This window comes from Bactrocera neohumeralis, chromosome 3, assembly GCF_024586455.1.
Source record: "Bactrocera neohumeralis isolate Rockhampton chromosome 3, APGP_CSIRO_Bneo_wtdbg2-racon-allhic-juicebox.fasta_v2, whole genome shotgun sequence".
In the NCBI taxonomy this organism is placed as follows: domain Eukaryota; kingdom Metazoa; phylum Arthropoda; class Insecta; order Diptera; family Tephritidae; genus Bactrocera; species Bactrocera neohumeralis.
Genome location: NC_065920.1, coordinates 58578763 through 58606047, shown reverse-complemented (window position 1 = coordinate 58606047; position 27285 = coordinate 58578763). Strand labels below are relative to the sequence as shown.

The window sequence follows — 27285 nt, the reverse complement described above, 5'->3', positions numbered from 1 at the left end:
AGTCGAAACTGACGCAGATTTTGATCTGTATTATCACTTCACCCGTATTTCCAAAGTATCTTTGATAAATAAATGTACTATTCGATGACAACCTAAACCGGCATAGCACTAGTCATCCTTGGCGTATTTTTAAACATATTCTCTGTGTAAATCTGCTTCCATTTCTTAAACCAGTAACAGGACAATAGAAATCTCCCCACCCTGACTTTAAGTAGGCTACAATCTCCAAAAGGTGCGTGCACGAATTTGACAACTGGCCGATCATTAGTCTGTGAATTGTATCATTTTGAATGAAGCAACTTCTGTTATTGTAAAAAAAATGATCCAATGAACCCGATCGAAAGCGTAGAAAAACGCAAGAGTTTGTTGTCAAATTTATGGCAAAAATGGCTGAATTTCAGAAAAAAGAAAGTGCTGTTTCGCCAAGTCAATAAACCGTGTCAGAAGTCAGTAAAAACGATAACAATATATAGAACATGTATTCGTGCGCTGAACTTAAAATTAAAACCTGAATTCGAAAGATTTTATGGTTAGTTAAGCTTCTACGTCCAAAAACTTAAACACTACAGACGTCCTGTCCGAGTAAAAATAAAACAGCAAAATATTGTTATTTGTTTTGAATGAAGGAATTTCAAACCGGTATGCATATTCATTGATATCACATGGGACGAATACTTTTATACACCATTTATTACATTAGTTGGTCATATACTGCCATAAGAAGGATCAACAACATTCCTTATTGGAAACAAGGAATGGTATCTTCGTTCGAAACATTAAACTCGTTACACTAAATGCGGTGAGTGCGGCCTTGTTTTGCTGTTTGTAAGTTTTCATCGTGAAAATGGTACTTGCTACTGAGACTATATTTATACGGCAGGTTTTAGTAGGTGAGTTTTCATCAGACAAAAGAGTTGAGCTCATTAATTTATCGATTTCTTAATCCGTCATTGAAGAGTAAGTGTGAGGTGTTGCTGATAGTAGTACTGGCTTTACCTAACTTAACCTAATATATTGAGAAACGTGATTATTTGTGTGATATATATCCAACCCCAAATTTAACTGACGAGAGTGGACTAATTACCTAAAATTCATATCTGTGTACTACAATCGCTAACTATAAATCCAATTTAAAGAATGGTCATGCTTCTTTTTATTAAATTCATTGGAAACGTTAAACACAAGAAACATATATATCGTGTATATCGCTCTGTCAAACTTGTGACATTTGGAACGTTTAGAACACTCTGATGACCAATTCATAACACGTGTCCTTATTGTGATTATTTAGTGACCTACTCCTACCAATGTTCTGACCTGTGCAGTAACTGTCAGTAATAGTGAAAGCGAAATGATTCACCAAGTGATATCTGCTCTATAAAATAATCTGCCACTGTCGTTAACATCTGATGCTGTGGTTTTTCATAAGACAAAAGAGTTGAGCTCATTAATTGGCCGATATCTTAATACGTCATTGAAGAGTAAGTATGAGGTGTTGTTGACAGTAGTACCTGCTGTACCTAACTTAACCTCATATATTGAGAAGTGTGATTATTCGTGTGATATATGTATATCCAACACGAAATTTCTCTCCAAGAAAGTGGAGGTAAATTTCTCTCGAACATTCCTAAAGTCGAATCATCAGATGATGTAATTGTCTATGCCTCCGCACTATATAGCAGAACGGAAATAATGAGAGACTTATAGAATTTTGTCTTTGTTCGTCGAGAGACGAATCAATTTCCTAACCTGTCCAAAGTAGCACCTGTTGGCAAGAGCGACTCTATGTTAGATTTCAAGACTGATATTGTTGCTGGTGTTGATGCTGGTTCCAAAGTAAACGAAATTATCTAAGACTTCAAATTTATGACTATCAACAGTAAGGAATGAACTAAATCGCGAATGCAACGACTATTTGTGCGATGACATGAGATTTTTCGTCTTGTCCTCATTCACAACCAGACTGATATGCTTCGCTTTCTTATCCAGCCTGAAGAGAGCAGAACTAACTACGCGGATGTTAAGAGCAATGCTATCAATATTATCGGCATACGCCAGCATTTACATTTGTGGATAGGTAGACAACATGGAGACCTGGATTTCCACCTTACCCAAATACTCAGTGGGCATGGTTGCTTCAAAAGCTACCTATTTAAATATCGCCATGACTTTAGTCAATACTGTCCGACGTGTACAGAGTGTATAGAAGACTCTGAACACTTGTTCTTATATTGCCCTCGGTTTTCTAGTATAAGGGAAAAGCTGAAAACCACTCTTGGAGGTAGTCTCTCGGTTGAAAATTTTACTGCACTTATGTGCGAGTCCTCTGTAAAGTGGAATGCTGTCAGCGAAGCGGCAAATCAAATTATGACAAAATTGAGACATTTAGAACAGATTAGGCGTCAGTCAGTCCGTGCAATAGAGGAGACTTAAACGTCTTCTTCTCTCCCATGAAGTAATACTTTGTCCAGTGGTCCCGTGGGAGAGATCTGAGGTGGGAGTAGCTTAGGTTTAGCGGATTAAAGTCCCGAACTCCGGCTTTCGATGCTTCCTCCTACTATAAAAAAAAAGAAACGCCAGCAGCTGTACACACTTCTTGAAGATTTTACCTTTTCTATTTAGTTCTGCAGCTCCAATTATTTTCAGCTCCTGTTCGTTTGGAATGGTCAGTTGTTGATTTAGATTTTTTTTCTACACAGCCGTATTAGATTTTCGGGGATAAACCACACTGATAAACTGTCGAAAGCGGCTTTAAAAATCCAATCAGTTTGTTGACGGTGGACTTCAGTCTTTTACACACTCGATAAGATATTATATTCCATGTTAAGAAAGCTTATTCCGGATCTCCCTATCTTTGGATTGGTCAGAGCACAATTAAATTCCAATCGTCGGATATGCTTTCATTCGACCATATCTTGCAAAGAAGCTGATGCGTGCACCTTGTCAGTTCTTGGGTGCACTACTCCCTATAATTTTAATTTGGATTACAGTTTAATTTTGAAGCGTTTGAAGCGGTTATATATTTCTATAATATCAAATAAGCCAATTTAGAGCCACCTAAAATCCTTATCACAGCACCATTGTATGCTCAGCTTGTCAAATTATAGTAAATTTTAATTATATAGCCTACTTTCAAGCGCTATAACGTTTTATTTACTCTTCAGTCTTTTAATGACACGAAAAAGTGAAGAAACCAACAAAAGAGCACAAAAGTAAGCTGCAAACAATGCTATCAAACAGCATATGTAAATATTACTGTAAGAATAAGAATAAAATAGAAAGAGAAAACCAACACACATACACTTTGTTTCTTTCCATTAACCACCTTTTCTCTGCTTTCTACCGTTGCATACTTACAGGCAGCTGCAAGCAGCCGCTCGGCATGGAATCCGGTGCCATCGCTGATACGCAAATTACCGCTAGCTCGGCGCACGACATGGGCAATGTGGGCCCACAACATGCCAGGTGAGTAACAAAGGACATGAAAAGTCAATTCTTACTTCAAATTGTTTGGCGCACACAAACACATATACACACATTTGCATATGTGTGTATTGACAAAAACAAAAAATAATAAAAGAAAGTAAGCAAAACCGCTGAGCCATTGTGACAGCACAAACAAGGTGAAATGACAAAAACGCGAGCACGCACACATGCATAAGAGACACACACACACACTCATAATTACGTATACACACACATTAAAGGTAATTTGAAATGCGCGTCCCTACGCGCTTCCTTTTTCGCAACAGGAAGCATCATCATAGGCGCAGGAAGGCAAACAAATATTCACCTGCGCATTCCGCTGCCTTTTTGTTGTTGCAATTTGTTTGTTTGTTCTTGTGTGCCTTTGACAAATTCCTTGCCTGCATGCGAATGTTTATGTGCCTGCGTGTGTTTTTTGTTGTGCTAGCTGTGCACATTTGCAACAACAACAAGTGGAACCACAGTAGACAAAGCAGCAATTACAACAATATAAAAAGCACATAAACACATTAAATGATATGAGACAGTTGAAATTAATATGAATTATTTTATGGCATGTTCAAATGCTTTTTCATGTATGTCATTTGCCGGCATTCCCCAACGTACATCGCGTGTGGCGCTCAAACGAAATGTAAAATAAAGCAATAAATAAAACAAACTGATGAGAGAAAAACAGTAATGATACGAGAAGAGAAAAATAAGAGGTAAAAGTTTGCTAAGTGCGTGACTCCTGTATGGTCAATTCATGGGATCTAAAGCCAAACATTTTATTTTACAAATAATCACACAGTCATACATCATTAGAAACCTTTAAGCTAGCGGGCCTCGCCACAGTGTGGGACTAGGACACAACTCTAAATTCACTCTCCACAATAATGCTAATGTGACTATCAAAACCTAGGTCATCAAGCTAAAACCAGTATGTTTTCACATGCTGCTTTCCACGTCCTATATTGAACTTCTTCCTACTTACCTAACTAACACGCTCGAAGCCTAGTACTATAGGCACAAGTAATCTCCAATACATGCTAACGTGATCAAATTAAAAGATGAATTTTGTTCATTTCATCTCCTTCAAAGTAATCCAATCCCGCTGCAATAGACTTATATCAACGAATTTTCCAGTCATCAAAGCACTTGGAAAAATCCTCCGTCGTGATGGCCATCCGAGCCTTCTTCGATTCAACTTTTATATCCTCAATTGAGTCAAAACGTTGTCCTTTGTTCCTTTTTTCAGAAGTTATACAAAAGTAAATCATGCGAAATGATCACGAATAACCAATGCAGCATGAGGGTTCATTATCGCACTTCTTTGTTCAATAAATTCAGACATAGTAAAAAATCGAAGAATTCACTTATAGAACATAGATGTTACTAACAGTACTCACAAATTACAAAAAAAAAAAAACAAAAAATTACCAATTCGAAAAATACGCGAAGTATAAATAATAAATTTGCCTTTCTATTTGATCACAGTAGTATCTCGTCTTCGTTTCTTCATGTATCCCAAAAAAAATTAAACATAAAATAAATTAATTTTATAGGTCATTGTATATAGTATAGCGAAAATCAGGTGTAAGGAACTATCCATCCCTTTCGTCCCATTTTATGGATGATTTTTGTGTTGACTGTTTCATAACTTCCTAATGGCTAAATAAGGTATTTTAAGAGAGATAGAATTCGTACTTCATTCTTAGGCTTAAAAGATTTCTCGGATAAATAGAAAACTTCTTCTTGAAAAGTCGAAAATTTTCGAAACCAGAGTCAGCTTTAGGTTTCGCGTGTCTGTTTTTTTCTTTTTCAAACCATTACTTCTTTCTTGAGTAAAGTAACTGAATAATTTACGATCTCATTTGAATCATCTTGGGGATGCAGTTATAAAGAGTGATGCATTTCGAGGTTCCCTACTTTTTTAAAGAAACAAACATACTTCAAATTTAATGAGAAATGTTTATGATCATTCGAAAATTATTACTATTTATTTTTTGAAGATTAACTTGCAAATCTCAGCCGCGGCTACATCTCAGATGGTTCCTCCGTTGAGTCCAATTTTCGATGATTCTAACCAGCATTTCGACTAGTAACGAACGAACGACACCCATGATGTTTTGCTGGTAATTAGTGTTGTTTTTTCAAGAATCGCATTTTATATGGTTGTGTCAGACTACAAAAGAAGCAACAAGAGAAGATGAACCGATCAGTTAGGTATAAGCCTCATTATTTTTACTATAATTCTACGGAATCTGACAATGTGTATTAAAGTCCCTATTTTGCTGACTATCTAGAAGTAGTGAATATTGTTAAAAGGTTATGAGGTTACGTATGAACCTACTTAGGCAGCTGAAAACGCTGTACCAAGGTCTTTAGAAGGCTCATTGCAAACCAATCGATACTAAATTGGTCTCACTCTATAATGTCCCATCAGCACCACGTTGTCTTACTGTTGAAGTGCATCTATACACAAGGTTTCATATGTGCAACTTCTGAGACATCGCCGAGAATCCCTCCACCGATAGTTGTGATTATTTTATATTATTTCCTTGCATTCAAATAGATGAGTAGTATCTATGTCTCTTTTTCTGCTACCTCCTCACAGCCTTTTAAAATGTCATTTTATGAGAGGGTGAAGATACTACCATAAGTGGACAAAGCGCTTCGAACCCTTCACAAATTTTTTGATACTAGATCAATTCCAGCCAATTTGTATGGTTTGTAGAAGGTATGACTACCGAGATACTTAAACTATAGTCTACGAGAGCAGGATTGTGGAGGAGAAATTATCTAGATTCTCCTTATAGTTTTGGTAGTGTTTGCGTCTTCCAAAATTTTTAGAATAGTATCCAGTTGGAACTCCTACAAGTATGAATGCGGTGAGATGAAATTTACCCATTAACAGGTTCTGCAGAGTCTCAGTCATACATGCTTAGGTGGCAGAATACCTTGGCCATCAGCCCAGGGTTCAACCAAATTCAAATAAGTCATTCGAAGCATAGTCAGAGTCGGTCAGAAGTGAATGGTTCATAGAAGTTCCATGAAATCCGTAGGTTATGGCCTTCACCTTTTCTCCCCAAGAAGCTGCTCTTTGTCGTAGCATAGCTATCGGTAATAATATCGGTTATAAACTGAAGAATCAAGTGCTTGTAGGGAAAACTTATTAATTTGACAAAATATTGTTCCGATCGGATCACCATAGCATGAAGCTGTCATAGAAATTGAACGATCGGAATCAAGTTCTTATAAGGAATCTTTGTATTTGTGAAAGGTATTAAAGTGGTGGTGCTTAAGAATATTAATTGTCAATGAAATACTTAAGAAATACACAACTGTAGTCATACCATACCCGCTTCTTAAACCCATATCTCATCTCTTCCAACTCAACACACATCGTGAAAATTAAATGTAAAATTCGCTCAACCCATATACATGGAATTTAAGGCGTACATCGACGCAGCTAAAATTTCGCAATCAAGCGAAAGGAGCGAAGCGACACTAAAAGTCAAATGTTGACAATCGAAAGCTGGCATGTCACTAGGCTAAAAGTGAAATGACAAAGCGCGTACCGTGCAATGCCAGCCTCTACACAGCCGCGAGCCTTAAACCTTTGACACTTTCATTTATTTATTATGCTTTTTTCGCTCTCGCATTTCCATTGCAAAAACAAAACAAAAAGCAAACGATATTTTATTTCCAGCTATCTTCGCATTCGTGCGTCACTTGCTAACCAGCAACAACGCTGCGTCTTTTATTTCTCGTTCGCATTCCACCGACTTATCGTGCGCGCATAAAAGTATGCATAAAAAAAAGCAAAACAGAAATGAAAGTCAAACTGTGTAACGACGAGTGTATTTCAAAAATAAAATTGTAATTATTTAGAAAGCAGTGACATTTTTACAACATAAAATGTCAGTGCGTGTAAATCAAAAGGTCATAAAATGGTACACGCGGCATGTAGCGAAAGTTCTGGGACAAGCAAAAACAATATTACAATTGTGTGAGGCATGTTTCTGTCTAATGGCACCAGTTATTTGAACCGTTTAGTGGCACAGCGGGTGAGCTGTTGTTGGGCTCATATGTGGGACAAATTTATGTTGAAGGATATAGAAAAGTATAGGTTTAGGCGCACAAAAATTGCTCTATGGGAGGTATGCTTTGAGGCGCATGATAGGCGTGTGGCCGCATGTAGAGTAAAGGAAGAAACTTTTATTGCACCTTGCAAGAAAAAAGTATTGAAAATATTATTCAGAGTTCTTCGTTTAAAACGTATATTTTTAGTTCTGATGACTCAATTTTACTGCCATATATGTAAGTAAGGAAGGATACTCAATGATAATTATTAAAGTAACATCACTTCACTTCACTCACAAGTTTACAGGCGAGGTAAAACGATATAATAGTAACCACTCCTATACAAAGAAAATTTGAGTTTCGGTTTTAAAATGGTTATATATTGGTTATGAAATGGTTATATATTAGTTATAAAATTGTTATATATTGGTTATAAAATGGTTATATATTGGTTATAAAATGGTTATATATTAGTTATAAAATGGTTATAAATTGGTTATTATATCTGACAGCGATTTTCGATTTTTTTTTTTTTTTTTTTTTTTTGATGATACGTCATTTTCCATTTAAGGTGACTATACCATATATAATTTTTTAATTTTATTCAAATTTTACTAAAAGAAGTGTTCGAAAAATTTTGTAAAAATATTAATTAAAAATCTTAGATATCACCGAATCCCCCTGCAATTTTCTACATAGAACGATCAGCCAAAACCTTTTTATTCCACTGTAATTGTGACCTCCTAAAGAAATGCGCCAACCGACTTGGCTGTAATAAAGTGTGTCAAACGTATATGAAAACATGTATGCACATATAAACTCATCCATCAATATTATTATTGATCAAATACTAACAAACATCAGCACATATATTGCTATTAAAACTCATATGCCTATAAATAAGACCAGTTTACATACATACATACATATATTCCTACACATATGTATACTTATATGCAAAATGGATTATGTGTACCTACAAAGCAGATGAAAATATAAATTCGCATGTGTATGTATATATATAAATTCTTGTAGAGGTATATTATTTTATTTCAAACAAATATTCGTTGGCAGCATGTCACTTAATTTTCTGCCACATTCATCAAAATTTACGCATGACTATGGACTTTTCGTGTTTTTCTAGTCTTTTACTTTACATGTTTTATTATTTTTTGCTCTTGCTGTCATGTTCTTGTGCACATTTTCACGCATTTAGTTGGTTTTCTGTACTCTCTGATGAATTAGGCAACTGGTGACCTTTTTGTCCTGTAAAAAAGCATTTTCGTTTTCATTTGTGAGTAACACCAACTCTTGCGCTAGTACTTTGTGTGTGTTCAGCTGGATATATTCGAGTATTTTATAACCTAATTCATACCACTATACACGGGTACAATCATACAAAGCATAGCTCTGTGTGTGTGTACCTATGTATATTGTACTCGTATAGGCGATATGTCGTGTTACGTATACGCAGTGCACCACAAATGCCTTGGAGAGTGTTCGGAACGAATGGATTGAAATATGAATATGTTTTAAACGACTTAAGTAACATATTTTTTATTATGATAATTATTTTGCCAAAATAAAATAAATTTATTTATTCTATTAATTCCTATTTTAAACCCTATTGGAGCATTGAACGTTCGATACCAGTACACTTTGACAATAATTTTTTGCCAAAAAATACAAATTTGCACAATTATTCTTTTGAGGTGTTTGGTTTTATATGCGCTATCTTTAATTATAGCACTTTTCGATTCTCTTTGCAAGCAGCATTTCGTATATTTATCTTTTTCGTAGTGAAATTTGATCTAATATTCGTAGCAGATAAGGCAGTGTTTTTCTGGCTTCTATGGTTTTAAAGCTTTTCTAAGTAAATTAATGGAATTAAGTATACCAAATGTTAATATAAGCAATTATATGAGCTGAGTTTTATACTGTAGACGTTAAATGTTCGCTTAACATGATATGATTTTCAATAATATCATCAATGCAGCTTTGTTTCCGTCCATCCAAGTTTTAATGAAATCATTTCACAAATTTTACTGAATCTGAACTCGACTTTTTGAACAAACTACCCAAATTTTAAATAAAATGAATTGAAAAAAAGCATAACCTTTCGAGGCGTCAATCCTGGCTTTGCGACCATTCGTTGAGCTTCAGTCTTATATAAATGGCTCTAAATTTGCTTTGTGCAATATTTAGTTCCTGGACAAATGGCCATTTCTCAAAGAAAAACGTCCACCTTTGACTATAAATTCAAAGCCACACAGTCACAAAAATGTTTGTAAACTTCATTTTACTATGCATAATTATGTTTCTAACATCAATTAGCTTAAGCGCATCGCTTGAACAAAAAATATACGTATTCAGTTAAACTCAGAGGTCTATAACCACCTAATCGATATAAGCCTAATACAGACAAAACAAAAGAGAGAGCTTGAGTTGGCCAAAAGCGGTAACGCTCAAAAATTCTACTAAAAGATCCGGCGACTAACAGACGGTTTCAAGTCCGGAGCATACTTTCGTAGAACCCTCAGAAGTGATCAAGTGATTGATACCCAGAGCATATTAAAATTATGGAGGGAGCACTTCTGGTGCCTACTGAATAGCAGTGGGAGTATAACACCAGGAGATAGTGAAACCGATTCCCCAATCGAATAACAATTATCCGTCTGAAGAACAACAAAGCGGCGGGGCTGATGGTTTGCCGACCGTGTTATTCAAATACGGGGGCGAAGATAAGGAGCTTGCATCATCTTCATTGTAGAATATGGCCGGACGATAGAAATTTATGTGTGCTTTGCCCAATCTACAAAAAGGGAGACCCACAATCTGCGCCAACTACCGTGGGGTAAGCCTCCTCTATATCGTACATAAAGTTCTATCGAGCGTACTGTGCGAAGGGCTAAAATAAACTGACCTTGAGCAAAACCATAAGCTCCGTATGGATCGGGAAGGACCTCTCTGAGCCGTTTGATACCAAACGACGTTTCAGACAAGGCGACTCTCTTTCGTGTGACTTCTTCAACTTTCTTCTGGAGAAAATAATTCCAGCTGCAGAACTAAACCGAGAAGGCATAATTTTCTGTAAGGATGTACAGCTGCTGGCGTACGCCGATGATATTGATATCATCCGCCTCAACATCCTCGCCGTTAGTTCTGCTTTCTCCAGACTGGACAAGGAAGCAAAGCATATGGGTCTCGCAGTGAACGAAGGCAAGATGAAATATCTACTGTCATCAAATAAACAGTCGTCGCACTCGCGACTTGGCTCTCTCGTCACTGTTGACAATCCTAACTTCGAAATCGTAGCTAATTTCTTCAATCTCGGAACCAGTATTAACACCAACAGCAATGTCAGCCTCGAAATCCAACGCAGAATAATTCTTGCCAACAAGTGCTACTTCCGGCTGAGTAGGCAATTGAAAAGTAAAATCCTCTCTCGATGAACAAAGACCAAACAAACCCTATTACAAGTAGCACCTGCTCTATGGTGCAGAGGCGTGAACGATGACAACATCTGATGAGTTGGCGTTACGAATTTTCGAGAGAAGGGTTCTGTGGAAGATTTATGGTTCTTTACGTATTGACAACTGTACCGCAGTCGTTGGAGCGATGAGCTGTACGAGATATACGATGATAATGACATAGTTTAGCGACTGAAGAAACAGCGGCTACGGCTGCTAAGTTATGTCGTCCGAATGAATGAAAACACTCCACCTCTGAAAGTCTTCGACACAGTACCTGCCGGGGGAAAAGAGGAAACGGCAATGTACAATTAAAGTTCGACTGATTTTTGTTTAGTTATAAAGTACGAAACCGCCTTAAATAGTTCTTATAACCTTATAATTTTACTTTAGGTAGATGTATAGTGTGGAAAACTTCACTCAAATTTTTTTGAAATGTTAGATCTAAGAGACTTAGCGTTCCCAGTTTGGCCTTTTCTTAAATATCTTTTCAATCAATCATACCATAAAATCTATAAATATTTAATCCTTTCTATCTCCACCAAATACATATGGTAAATATGGAAATTATTTAAGGCATATAATTAAATTCCAAGCAGCATTCCCCAATGCAGTCCCAATAGAAAAGTTATTTGAATTTGAAAGCAAACAAATATTTTATGACATAATGAGGTCATCGATTGGGGACACGAACCCTTTTTTTGCCAAAGCAGAAATGCAAATAAAAAGACACATAAAATAGCAAAATGCATAATAAAACGTAGCAAACTAATAAAATATGCGTTTAAAGTAATTTCGAATACGCTACTTGGACCCAAATGTAATATTTCATTTACAAGTGAAGGGAAAAAGAGAGCGACAGAGAGCGGGTCATAAAAAATGACAAACATACCAAAACGAACACGAAAAAGTAAAAGATGGTAAAAAAGTGAAAGAAAAAGCGTCAGCTAGATGAATGACCGCACAAGTGACCAATTGAGGAAAAGGTCAACACGACAACGACAGGGCGGGCCCGGGGTTACACGCCGTAAGGCTGCAGAGACCCGGAACGGCACGGAAATCACAGGCAGACAATCTAAATGACAGTTGAACTGTGTGCGACGCAACGTGGGCAGGATGTGGGCGTGAAAATAATACATTAAAGGAGGTGGTGTCGGGCAGGAAATACAATATAGGTAAGAGAATTCAAAGCATAAAGCCGCCGAGGCTGAGTACGGAAGACGGCGGCGCGATGTGTGTGAGACAAGGAAGCCTTAGGCCAAATAGAATGGTGAGTTCAAATAAATAAACAAGCAAACAGACAGATGGGCAGGCAAACAAATGCAAAGCAATAGCAAAGAGACAGGCGGACAGACAATCAGACGGACAGTTGGGCAGGGTAAACACAAATACAAATAAACACACTGGCAGACAGTCAGACAGGCAACACATTAGGGCTGAGGCGGCGGCGACAAATTCTAAATGACAGTCGCTTATTGATTTTGATGTCAAAGTTGATGTTGCCATTGCTGCCGGCAAATGCCGAATTTGGAACAACGCCACCAATTTTGGTAATTTTTTCTTTAAAGTACAGGGATTTCGGTGCAGGCGTCGCTTGATGGCCGTAAAGCCGAATGTTTATTTTTATGTGGATATTATGCTGTTGCTTTGAATGTTATTGATGCTGTTGCTGTTGGCGGCGAAGGCCATATAAATGTTCAAACATTTTGGCGACACATATGTATTAGCTCGCATTGTGAGGGAGAAAATGTCATAATATTATAAAAGAAGTCGCATAAAAAAATGTTAATGGTATGCAGCACGCGTGTCGCACGGCGGCTAAAGCATATTGGGTATTGTAGGGTTGGAATTTTTTTCTTCGTTTTAAAAGTGTATACTTTATAGTATTTTTGAACAATGTAAACACGGTAGGCGGTTTTACGGTTAAGGATAGTAAAAGAGACACTTACGGACTTACTGTAGTACGCCTTCAAGTAAGTAACAAAACAGTTGTAACGAAAATCTTCGAAATCGATATTTGGACAGGAAAGTATTATAAAGTATGGATTTAAATTCAAAGATTTTGACTATTTACTCTTCATATATGTATGTAAGATTAGGAATAACCTATCTTAGAGTGGATGCAAGCAAGACACCGACAACTTTTCGGGGACCAGTCATATGTAGAAGTTCACACAAGTGAGGAAAGTTCTTTGATCGCCATTCACTTGGGGGTGCCCAGAAACGATTGTTTTACATATGGCTCAAGCAGCTCACGACTTCCGGTTTTGAACCAAGTATCCTCTGGGTAGCCTAAGAACATCCGTTTGAAGGCGAGCTAAAGTGAGAAGGCGAAACATACCCTCCGCAGTATTGTGCGCTGGGTTGGGACCCGCCACGTAAAAACACGCTCCCAAAGAAAAAGAATAACCAGCCTCGGATGAGAGACCCCTCTTTTGATGACGTCCATGGCAAACAAATTAAGGATAACGATTTGAGGGCATGCACCTGGAATATCCGATGCCTTAATTGGGAAGGTTCCGCACCTATGAGAGCTGCCTCCGCCACGATATCAATATCGTACTTGGCGACTTTAACACCAGGGTTGGCAAAGAAGGTATCCTTGGCACTACGGTCTGTAAATTTAGCCTCCACGACAAAACATCCCCGAATGGATTGAGGCTGATCGACTTCGCCGGGGCCTGAAATATGGTTATCTGTAGTACTAGGTTCCAGCATAAGAAAATTCATCAAGCCACCTGGCTGTCTCCGGATCGGAAAACCTCCAACCAGATCGATCATGTTGTGATAGACCCAGAGTGGAAGAGGGAAGCGAGACGCATTTGCAGACAGAAAAAGAAAGAGACCGAAATGCGTGAGTATGAAGAGGTTGACAAGATGGTCGACAGGGGTAAAGCTCAAAAACTCTACGAAAAAATTCGGCGACTAACAGAAGGTTTTAAGACCGAAGCATACTCCTATAGAACCCCTAGAGGTGATCTGGTGATCGATGTCCTGAGCATACTAAAATTACGGAGGGACCATTTCTTCAGCCTACTGTATGGCATTAAAAGTATAACGCCAGGAGAAGGCGAACCCGATTCCCCAATCGATGACGATGGAGCAGACGTTCCAAACACGGCGGCGAAGAAGAACTGATCATATCAGAGATATACGACGGCATTGACATAGTTCAGCAAATTAAAAGACAGCGGCTACGCTGGATAGGTCATGTTGTTCGGATGGACGAAAACACTCCACCTCTGAAAGTATTCGACGCGGTACCCGCCGGGGGAAGCAGAGGAAGAGCAAGACTTTCACTCCATTGGAAAGACCAGGTGGAGAAGGACATGGCTTCGCTTGGAATCTTTAATTGGCGCCACATAGCAAAAAGGAGAAACGACTGACGAAGAAAAAGATGGGTATAAATATTATGACAAAAAAATTATTTGTTTATTTTGTCACTAACTTTGGCCCTAAATAATTTACAACTTCATAAAACTTATTTCTTTAGTCTTATTGTCAAAACTATAATATTTTGATACCAATCACGATAGGCAGTTGACTTCTTTCTGCAATAATGTATTGATTGAGATCTGATATTCATGCAGGCAGGCATCCAGTTCTCTTGAAAACCAACATTCTAGAACCAGTTGCGTAATTGTTGCAATGTAGACAGTAATATTGCATAACAAATTGAGATTCCAAACTGTCACTTTACTGTGTGGTTCACTATGCTTATATTTCATTTCCAGAGAGTATTAGTAGACGCATATAAGACGTATGCTTACCATGTACTGCCATAAAAGGTCTTTATTACCATACCCAAGTTTTACTTTGCTTTTCCGTGTCAAAACAACTCGTCCGCGCAAACTTACTGCATCCTTTCATATTTTAATGATGGCTATTTGGGTTTTTTTGTGTAGTTAATGCGCTGGGGATTAGATCTATATATATGTATGTACATACGTATGTATATAAAGATACGAGAACAATATAATAAATATATTATTATGCAAATAAAATGATCTACACACACATGCATAGGCACACAAGTGCCCTTCAAAGTCTTATAAAACTTTGCAAACGCCAGCAAAAAATATTTTTCCTTCTTCCTCAAAGTTTCCAAACATCCTTTGCCGAAATGACAACAGCCTTTGTGTGTACAGGTCGTAAATAAATAATCGTAAATAAAAGCAGCAGAAGTTTGTAGCTGATTCGACGTTAGATTTTACTTACTTCCACTTGCTATTATATAATGCACACGAGTACACGCATCTACTTTATATACGACCTTTTGTTATGTACTTTTAGTTGCGTGGGCTTTTATGATGACCCCATAAAATATGATGATGTACCGAAAATAAACATTCCGAAATCCCTCTGACTGCCTCTCTTTCTTTCCGGCGTTCGCTTGTGTGCGCGTAATAAAAGTTGTTTGCCAACTTTGTGGCGCGATATTAATTATCTTAATTACGCGAATATTAAATTAATTGAGAGATAGCGGAGAAAGAGTGATTGAAGCGGTAAATGTGCCTAAAAAATGAAAATAAACCAAGCAAAGTATAAATTTAATGTTGAGAGAAGAAAAAGCATATTTTTTTTCGCTTGTCTATAGTGACACCTTTGCATTTTTCCACAGGTTTATCGAACTAATTTTTTACAGTCTTATATAACAATTAGTCGAAAATCACTCTAGTGAACTTGCTTAACGTAACATTATATCAATAGTTTTCAAGATTTTATTATTGAATATTACTAAAGAAGTTGTTCGGTTTCTTCTATATACACCTTAATACCTTTTGAAATCATACCGATAATTTATCAGGATAATCTTAAAGTGAGAAGATCAAAGAATTTTCAGTATATAACATACTAAGGTTTACCCAAATTATATATCTCGTTCCATTTGGTATATTGGTAGGATGCCTGGTGGAACAAGTTTTGGAAGGATGATTTGTCTCAGCTACCCATAAAGAAAATTTCGTTAAAATTTGTAGACTTCTGACCAAAAAGCTTTACTTCCCTCATGATTTTTTAATGTTAACTTCACAAGAGCTCCTTGAAGCGCTGCTGCAGAGTCCAGTGAGCTCCCCACGGTTATTGCCATATCTTTTATGTTTTTTTGATTTAAAAACCCTTTCCTTTTAGCCAAATCAACAGAAAACTTCTCGACTCATAAAAAATCGCTAATGATTTAGATGACGATACATAAATTACACTATAAGATAAAATCTCAGTCACAACAACAACAAAAACTTTTATTTGAGTCAACCTTAACCGCTAAGGAACTCTTCTACAGCTACAAGTTAACTAAGTATTAGTTATAATTATTAAAATTATTTTAGTTTTTTAAATTGTAACTATTATATTTAAATATGTATCATAAATAACGGTATCTTTCTGCGCTGATCGGAATCGGAAGTGTGTTAACGATTCGAAATCCAAGAAAAGATGGCATCGAAAGCTGGACTGCGGAACTTTAATCCGCTAAACTTAACCTACTCCCAACTTCTCTCTCTCGGTACCATCAGATAAGATATTACTTTGTGGGGGTGACAATACATTTTACGTCTCCTCGTTGCCGGTTCGCGAACAGCATTTCACTTATCAGAGGACTGACACATATGTAAGTGCAGTCAAATTTTCCACCTTTAAATTACCACCTGGCGCAATTTCTAACTTTTCCCATGTTTAGAAACCGAGGACAATGGATAAACGCAATTACGTAATTTTAAAATTTTTATATTTGGGTCAGATGGAAATTCAGGTCCCCATGATGTCTAGTTATCCACGTATGGTGGGAGGTATAAGTCTGTGGGTCCACCGTTCTTTAGTTGAAGTTTGCCACTGTTACTGCCATATAATTATGCTCTTCTTTCTCCCCTCTGTTTTTTGATTTTTCTAATTCACTGTTAACTCATATAATTTCGTGAATTCGTATCCCTGGATGTCTATAGGCGGCATACCAGCTAGTACTTCAGCTGCTTCGCTGGAAATAGTTCGGAAAGCACTTGTTACTCTTATTGCTGTGAATCTATGCACCGCATTTATTGATCTGGCATACGCTTTTGTGTCTAGTGCCTGTATCCATACTGGAGCAGTATATATTATTACTGAGTTCACCGCTTTTGCGATTAGAAGTCGGCGCTTGGAGCACACACAGCCTCTATTTTCCATCATTCTTGATGAGGCATTGTAATTCTTATTTGCTTTATTTGATGTTTCTACCAAGTGCTCCTTGAATTTCAGTTTGGAGTCCAATATTATTTCCAAATACTTCAACTGTGGCTGTGAGGTAATCGCACACTCTCCTATAGTGAGAGTTATTTTTCCTCAATTTTCCTGGTGCTTATGAACAATATTTCTGTTTTGTGCTCAGCCAATTCCAAACTTATGGAGGAACACCATTAGCGCAGACTATTTATGCATTCATTACATTAATTTGTAGGTCATTAAGTTGTTTAGATACCACTACGAGTATAAGATACAACATCCTTAGCACCCCATCATACACGAGATTCCTAATACTGAACCTTGCGGTACTCCACTTGAAATAGGGTAGCTCTTGCTCAGCCCTCTATTTTTAAAATAACTCATAACAATATTTATAAGGTATTGAGGGCGCGAATTTCATATAGGGCTTAGAATATATTTGTCCATTTAACAAAGTTGAATGCCTTCTTTATATCCAGGGTAATCAGCCTTGTACCACCTTTCCATATGTTGATACTTACTGCACATTTGCAGTGTCGACAACTTCTTTTAGTGCATCGATAGTGAACCTCTGTTTTCTGCAGCCATATTGTTTTTCTGATAATATGCCGGCTTCCTGGATTTCAAACTCTAAGCGGTTTCTTATGCTTTCGTACATTTTGCCATTATGTCAAGCTTACACAGAGGTCACCTAGTGTTTTTTTTCGGTTTTGGGATTAAAACCAAGCGCTGAACTTTCCAGAGATCGGGGAACACCCCTTCCTTTATACCTGCCTTGTACATTTTAGCGAAAAGATTGGGTTTTGAAATTATGGCTACCTTTAGAGTTCTATTTAGTATGCCATCTACTCCAGGTGCTTTGTTGATTTAGATTCTCTCAGCTATGACCAATTGTTCTTCTGCTGTAATCAGGGGGGTAATTCAGCAGCTTCTTTTCGTCGTTTGCCGCAAGAAATCGGGGCGTGCGTCGGAAATAATGCCTCGACGACTTTCTTCATGCACAATTATGGCGTGTAGTCTCCTTTGTGTAGAAGTGTGTGATGTCTGAGTGTGTGGTGTATGTTTTGGTGCATTATTATATGGTGTCTTCATGAGTGGATCGCGTTGGTGTGGTGTTTTGGCGTTCAGTGTCGTGCGTTGAGTTTTTCCTTTAAAACCTTCTGGTGGTTTTGTTTAGGCAAATCTATGGCATCACCTAGACACTAATTGCCGTTTAAGGAATCATGTGTTTAAGCTTTCCATGAGGTCTCTTGAATTATCCACTTAACTGTTGATGTTTTTTGTCAAGGCTGATGGTTTTTTCCATTAATTTTAATTTCATTCAACTTACATATGTACATCATTCTTTCATTGGCCTATATAAGTTATTGTACACTAGTATATAGAAAGATACTTATTCAAAGAGCCGGCAATTTTAAATTAGTCAGCTCCATTCGGACGAATGATGACGATAAAACTATGAGAATATCAAAGAAATATCAGGGATCTGCGGATGTCGAAGTCGAAATTCAAGGTTAAGAAAAATTATGCAGGTAGAGTAATCTCTCCGCTGCTCTCCGCATATTACTGAGGTACGAGGCCACAACAAGATCGCCAAGTCGCCAGGCCGGCAACACCTAGGACAGAGCAAAACATTTTACTGTAAGAATACCACACTCCGAACAAATACTGTATGTCAATGTTCCCCAGTGAAAATCAACACAGCTAGACGTGTAAGCTCTCGGTTAAGGAGCACAAAGTACTCCTCTCCAATCGCTACCTAATTTGTTGCTTTCGCAAAAATCACCCGTCTCCTAAAAACATCGGGTAAACCCTCCTTAAACAAATCGATGATACAGCACTATGCCGACATAATTTCAGACACGACTAACTTCGGGCAAGAACAAATGGTGTTCACCGCATTGGAGCTACAAGGTACTAAACCTTTAAGCGAGAACTGAACACCATTCACAGTGGAGATAAAAGTTACTAAATCTCATTGACTACCTCCACTTGCAGATCGTGACCTTGAGCTGTCGCGTGAAACCAGACTGACCGTTGCGCAACTGCGTTCTGGTTATTGCTGTAGATTAAGCTATTAATTTGAAGAATTTACACTGACGTACTATATATGTCTTGCATGGAAAGAGTCTTCTCTTGATACTAGCAACCTGGGATGGAGCCTGCATATCAACTCACCGAACACCCCCTTTCCGTTTTTCCCATACTTCGACCCCGGCAAAACAGCCCTTTCTGTAATTAAGTTAGGCTTAGGCGAATTCGTTGGCAGTTAATTTTACACTTCACCCAAATAGGATCAAGACATCCGCTACAATAGAAATCCGGATATAGAGATAATTCATCCTTTTTACGGACAAATGTCAGAAGACTTTTAAAAACAATCGAAAAGAAAAGAAACCTTAAACTTCATTCAATTTTAAATAAACCAGCTTATATTTTATTCGATCGAAAAATAGTTAGATGTTGGTTAAAGCACCAAAACAAGGTTGCTCCTATCCATGCGGATTTCTCAGTGAAGATCTCTATTTTTTTTTATCAGACAGAGGCAATCTCTACAATCTCTAAGACAATAACTTTTGAAATATCTTAACAAACAGAGTCTTCTCAAAGAGTAGACTACAAGACGCTACTAAAAGCTTAAATCTAAAAAGAAATTTCCTTTTCAACGAACCCAGTACGATCTTAAACCTTTAAAGCACGCCGCAATAAAATACGAGATTAACACGACTAATTTATTATTATTCGTTTCCTCACTCCATAGCATACGAAGCACGAAATAAAAACGAAAATAGCAACCAATTATTGTAAACCATATTAAATAATCAGAACAAGTGACCACAAATGAAATAAATATAACAACAATACCAACAACACTATACACTTAACTTGGACCGAACAAATCAAAATGAAACATGAGCGTGCCAGATTTGTTGCTGCTGTTGTGTTTTTGTTTTTGTTTTTTCTTCTATAAAAGCGTACGTTCGTGTGCTGGTGCATAGCGTGGACTAAGCTCAAAAAAATTAAGCAAAAACGAAATATACTCGTAGCAATCAAATACACAAATAAATAATTCAATAACAGGCAATTTATGCGAGAAATGAAATATTGCCAGAAGGCGCGCAAACGCACACACACAAACGGAGAGAGTAACATGGAAGCTTAGAAATTGAATAGTGATAAATGTGAGCACATAACAAATGAAGCGAATGTCTGTATATATATATATATTATATATATAAGAAACCCTGTAGACTAATTTTTATGATAAAACCAGTGCTGCTAGACTGATTTGATTTTCTGACTTTAGATGCAAGACAAACTGCTGCCCAGAGTGGACTTAGTACACCTGAATAATCACTTTAAGAGAGCGGACCACGTGGAGCTTTCAGTGAAAGATTAGTACATTTTAGGCTTCATATAAATAAATATTCTCACAGACATTGGCCGGCTTAACTTTTGAAGAAATATGAAACATTAGTTCTTTTGACTATAGAGAAGTTCTTAAGAATGTACACACTGAACCTGAAGTGAGCTTCATCGTTGAAAAAAACTTTCTTCTGAAAGTCAAGATCGATGGCTTGCATTTTCGACTCATTCACCGAACGTGGGAAGCGCTTTCAGTCTTGCACGAGTTGGATTTTGTAAGCCTGCAAACCTAGATCCTTCCGAAAAGCCCCAATTGCTGCGCGCGATGGCGCATGAAGACAGTCAGTTCTTCTACGATACTCTGCTCTACAGAAATATCATCTTCATTGCCCACTGACGGCTCTGAGAGGATGCACATTATCCAATAGAGCAAACGTGGTGGGAAACCGATTCTTGGTTGCTGGATTAACCGACTCTGCTAGGTAGTTACTAATGTCGAGCGAATATTTGACGAACAATTATTTTGTTAATAAGTCTCCACGATTTGCAAGAGTTCTACCGAAGTAGTTCAGTTAAATATGAAAACAACAGATCAAGCTGAGCATAAATAAAGAAAAAGTTGTATGAAATCGAGCTACTTCGAAAAACGTATTGCCTCATTGAAAAGATTGCAAAGATTCACATGTTAGAAACCTTCCACCAAGTAACTTTGATTTTACATATTTTATTGCTCGCCTCAAAACAAGTCAAACCACCTTGAAGTACCATATTGATAGATGCAATTAATTCACAGGCTTATATCATAGGGATCTTACTTGCTTAACTTTAAATGCTTTGCGTTCATGTTAATGGAAGATCCCTATAAACACGTAGACATTGATTGCTAATAACTAAATTATATGTAAGTGCCTCCTATGAACTCTTTAGAATTATTCACTAAATTGTGAATATCTGTCGATATAGAGCTGATGGCTTTTGTGGTTGAGGAATCTACAACTTCAGCAAATTTACATAGATTTTTAAAAATTTTAAATTAACAAATCAATTAAATTAAACAATACTAGAATAAATGTATCACGCCACTGAATCAGAGAGCTTATTTTCGTATAAGCATATACAAATTATAGAATTTTCCAGAAGATGCCATGGCCCTCTCGAAACTCTCTTAACCACCAAAAAGAGTTTCCTTTCCATCCTCATAAGCGGGTATCTCTACGATATTGACTATGAGCGCTGAAATCCAAGACATGTGTTTGAAAAAGTTCCAATTATGATCTTTCTATTGGTAATATTACGGGCTTATTCGAACTACCGATCACGCCTTATACCAAGTCTTGCTTGATCTATACGCTTGAGAGTAAATATCTTCAGGCTTCTAGATCGTTGCTTTGAACGAAAAATTTGGTAGTTTAATACACTATAACATTATTAGAACAAAAACAAGAAATAATAATACTAAAAATAAATATGAGAGTAATTACATAACTTAGTAGTATAGCAGGTGACATCACTGGACACCTACCCTTATGAGCCCAACTTCAGAAAATCGAAGCAGAAAATAGTACGACGTGAAAGAATTCTGAACATCCCGGTGTTGGAACGAAAAGGGTTATTTTGGATCGGCTTTAGAATACCGACTCATAATTTTGGGAATAAAATGGGTATGGTAGGATAGCGGAGATTCTCCATATCCAGAATATATGTATATAACTATAGCCGTGTGAAACTTATAGTTTTCGACCATTAACTATGTGGCTGGGTATTCACCCCTATGAGAAGGGATATATTCCACTTCTCCCAATGCTCTAACGTTAGAGTGCTGGCAAGCTGGTGTGGAAATAATCAGTTTATTTTAGTAAATCTACTAAGTTGCTGAATAAGGCTCAAGGCCCGGAATAATAATGCTCCTAATAATGTCCTTAGACGCCTGCAGACTGGCACTCCTGCGACCAACCAACAAAGAACACCAGTGCGATTCTTTAAACAGAAGCTCGTTCAAGTGGATCTAATTTCTCTTTTACTATCAATTTTTGAGTGCTAAAAGAAGAAATGAAATGAAACTTAAATGAAATTGGACTTGTTGCACGACACAGCTTTTGCTTATAGTATAAATATTGAATTATATGAGAAACTATAGAGCCTACACCATTAGGCCGTAAATACCTAAAGAATTTGCAAGAAGATCGACTTTGCTTGCCAAGACAAACAAAGAGTTTTTGTCACTTTGAGTCCGAGGCAAATACAAACTTGTACATCTATACGGATTTGCGTATCCACCTTTTCCAAATTTAATACCGAACCTTTCTTTCTGCTGCGAAAAACCCTGTGAGTTTTAAACCATCCGCTGTTGGACTTTGTAGATCTCATTTTCTGAACAACTCGAAAATTTTAAATGGCCTCTCAACAAAAGACTACATTAGTGGTAACAATTCATTATTGTTTGGAAGATACTTAATTTATTCCAAATAACAACTTAATTTATTCCAAATGATAATGCACATAAACTAAAATTACTTTGTGAAAAAAAAATGTGTGTTTTTACGAGTTGACGGCCAATAATATTTCTTTTTCGCCTCTATCACTTTTCTCCTATATCTTGTAATGAAGTGACGATTTTAGAATGTACCAAATTTACTTCAGGCGGTCTCTTATAGAGTTGGTTATAATACGCAGACTACTAACTAATTTACTCTAAATTTTTGCAATAATTGAAACATTTCAAAATAATAAGATCAACATCTACTATAACTCTAAATCCTTAACTAAAGGAACTCAAAGGCCACACGATATACAAAACACATGAATGATACTACCAATATGTATATAAGACAGATTGTTTAACCTGTGGAGGGCACTAGAAGGAATTTAAGTTTCCAAAAATCCATAATCTTCAACTACATATGAGTAATCAGCTTAATGAATAAGGTATATTAAGTGTGCCACGAACACCCAAAAATAATAATCTAGCGTCTGTCGAACGGCTCGGAGATGTGCTCCCCAATCCTGACGGTGCTTTTCGTATTGCTCAACGTCAGTTTATGCAGCCGTATTAGTTTTGTGGGGATCTCTCATCCAAGTCTGTCGTGTCCTTTTCATTTGGAGTGTTTTTTACGGGTTCCAAACCCAGCACACAACTCTAGGGAGGGAGGATTCGCTTTCTCACTGCAAACGAATGTTTTTTGGCTACTCAGAGGATACTTGGTATAAGTCGTGAGCTGTACCTCAATTTTTAAGGGTCGTTCTGAAGTTTTTCTCACGTCATTTTCTTCCCAAACGAGATTTATTGTAATTGCTGATATTGGACCACTGCCAAATAAAATAAACCATCGGAATCAAGCGCTTGCATGGAAAAATGTTTAAGCTGACAGTATAACTTTAAGAAATTTAGTATGGATTACTGTGCAAGACAACGCTATAATGTTTTTAAATAAATTTTCCAGATCGGATTACCATGGGTTATGATTGCCATACAAACTAACCGATCAAAAATAAGTTCTTGTGTGAAAAACATTTATATTTTACAAGATATATTCCTAAAATTTCACGAGGATTATTGTTCTAGGCAATAGAACAATCATTGATGAAATTGCTTCGATCGGAACACTGTAGCATATAGCTGTCATGCAAAGTGAACGATCAAAATCAAGTCTTTGTTTGAAAAACTTTTTTATGTTCAAGACATCATCACAAAAATTGACAGGGATTATTTTCTAAGATAATAGTATAACCTCCGAAGAAATTATTCAGATCGAATCAATATAGCATATAGCTGTCATGCAAACTGAACGATCAAAATCAAGTTCTTATATGGAAAACTTTTTTATTTGAAAAAATATTTTAACGAAATTGCATACAGTTGATTGGCCAAAACAACGAGTAAATTTTGAAGAAATCGTTCAGATTGGATAAGTATATCCAATAGCTACCATACAAACTGAAAGATCAAGCTCAAGTCCCTGCATGGAAAACTTTTATATTTTACAAGGTATCTTCACGAAATTCGGCATGAACTATTTTCAAAGACAACACTACAATATCTGAAAAAATGTTGCAGAGAGAACCATTATAGCATATAGCTGTCTTACAAACTGACCGATCAAAATCAAATTCTTGTTTGATAACTTTTTTATTTGTGAAGATTATTTTAGCTTTAATGCAAAGGATGTTAAAGGTTTTTCTTGTTTAACAAGCATGCTAGTGTCAAGTATCAGTGCTTGACTTCTAAATTTGGCTATCACCAATGCCTAAGAATCATATTTCCTACAAGGTCACCTGCCAGCCAAAATGCAATCAACCAGCAAACACAAGCCAAGCAAATTCAATAACGGCCAAACAAATCACGGAAATAAGTCTAAAAATTGTTTTGTTGTTGTTTTTTTGTTATTCTTTTTGTTTGGTTTCGTAGGAATAATATTATTTTCACACAAGTAAAGACGTAATATTATGACGCGCGCCTAACAAATTTGAGAAATATTGGAAAAAAAGAAATCACCAAAAAATATGCCACAAACAACTAATAAAATTCGCAAACGAAATGGCAATGAATTTAGCGCACTAAGTGGGGGTGCGGAGAGGGCAAAGTGAAAACATTAAATCATAAAAATTGACTCATTTGTAACATAGAAAGCGCATTAACACATTACGCCAAATCAAAGGACGACGGAAGAATTTCGCTTATGCGCACACACACATATGTGTATAGAAAGGAAAGGGAATTGGATGAAATAAGGAATGAAAGTGCCAGCACACAGAACGACCTTTTCACAACACACTCACACACACACCGCCGCAAAGCAATAGCGGAATGCCAGACTAAAGCCGAAAGTTGTGAAAATATTGCCGCGAGTTAAGAAAATATATAGTAAATGGAGAGAGTATATATGCATATGTATGTATATGTGTATATATGGTACATTCAGGCTACGCCGTAGCGCAAGGATTGCGAAACGCACACTTGTCGAGCGAAGTAATAGTCAAGCAAGAAATCAAACATTAATGCAATAAAATGGTAAACGCATTAACACAATTCCACAAGTGATTGGAGTGTGAATTTGCTAGTGAAAAGGAGCGGTAGGCGATAAATAAATTGAGCGGGAGTTGAAGCGCGTAACAGTGAGAACACAGAATGAAACGGAAAATGCCCAAAATCATGCCGAATCAAATATAAACTTTCTACACGGTTACACGAATTAAGTCAAGCAGCATGAAATTGTATTAGAAAAAGTAGTTAACGAAAGGAAATCGAAATTTCGATAAAAAAAGAACAGCAAAAAATGTTAACTTCGGTTGCACTGAAGCTAAAATACCATTTACGAATAAAAAGTGTTGAGACGAGCAATTAAGTTTGGTCGTTCAGTGTATATGGCAGCTATCTATATGATATAGTAATCTGATAAGGTAAATTTTCTTAGAATTTGTAGAGTTGCTTTAGTGTATAACTTGATTTTGATCGCTCAGTTTATATAACTGCTATATTGATTTGATCGGAACAATTTGTTCAGAAATTATAAAGTTAGTTTGAGCAATTATTCTTGCAAATTTTCGTGAACATATCTATTCCAATACAATAGTTTTCCATACAAGGACTTGAGTTTGGCCATTCAGTTTGTATGGCAGCTATATGTAAACATAGGCCGATCTGAACAATTTCTTCTAGGATTATACTGTTAACTTATAGAATAAACCGTACTGAATTTTGTGAAGATATCTCGCCAAATAAAATAGTTTTCTATACAACGATTTGAGTTGGATCAGTCGGTTTGTATGGCAACTATATGTAAAAATAATCCGATCTGAACAATTTCTTTGGAGGTTATATTGTTATCTAAGACAATAACACATACCGAATTTCGTAAAGATATCTCGCCAAATAAAATAGTTTTCCGTACAAGTACTTGATTCCGATGGATCAGTTTGTATGGCAGCTATATGATATGGTAGTGCGATATCGGCGGTTCCGACAAGTGAGCAGCCTTTTTTTAAAAAAAGGATGTATGTAAAATTTCAGAGCTATAACTCAAAAGCTTAGGGACTTGTTGGCGTATATATAAACAAACCTCCAGGAAAACATGGCTTAATCAACTCTGCTTGTCACGCTGAACATTTATATATATACTATATCTTTGTGTGTATTAGAAACATCTTCTTCAGGGTATAAAAAGTAGTTAATGAAAGGAAATCGAAATTTTGAAAACACAACTACAACACAAACACTTTCACTTAACTACATGGCCGGCAAAGTTTCTGAGAAAGTTCAAAAAACAAGCAACGTAAGAAATTGAACAACATTGAATGCACACAGCTGTTAGAAATTCCACTAAAATCTCAGCGCTTGCTAAGTTTAAGTGGCTTTCTAAATACTTGCTGAAGTCCGTTAAGCTCAAGGATATTTTGGGAAATTCTTTTTTCACGCGCGTCAATGCTTTCGCTTTCCACAAAAATTAAAAAAAAAATCGCTTAGTTTTTGTGATTTTTTACACACTAACATATTCACTAATACATACGCCGGCTTTAACTTGCATTACTTAGTGTTTGGGCGCCGCAAAGTAGGCAATGTATTTCTCATCAAATTGTTTACATTGCTGGCTTGTGTTCAAAATTGGCAGCTTCGTGTTGTGTTTTTTGTTTTCTACATACATACATATACTATAAACACATACGTACATATAAAAAATAAGTAGAATATATATTTATATACATATAT

General features: G+C 36.7%; 1 protein-coding gene across 2 annotated transcripts in view; it reads left to right on the top strand.

The window, feature by feature from the left end:
- LOC126754075 (discoidin domain-containing receptor 2) overlaps positions 1-27285 on the top strand; it is a 600425-nt gene that overhangs the window by 174802 nt on the left and 398338 nt on the right. For both annotated transcript variants that reach the window (XM_050465959.1, XM_050465958.1), the window contains exon 5: positions 3360-3465. In XM_050465959.1, coding sequence (XP_050321916.1) covers positions 3360-3465 — 106 coding nt within the window. The remainder of the gene's footprint in view (positions 1-3359; positions 3466-27285) is intronic.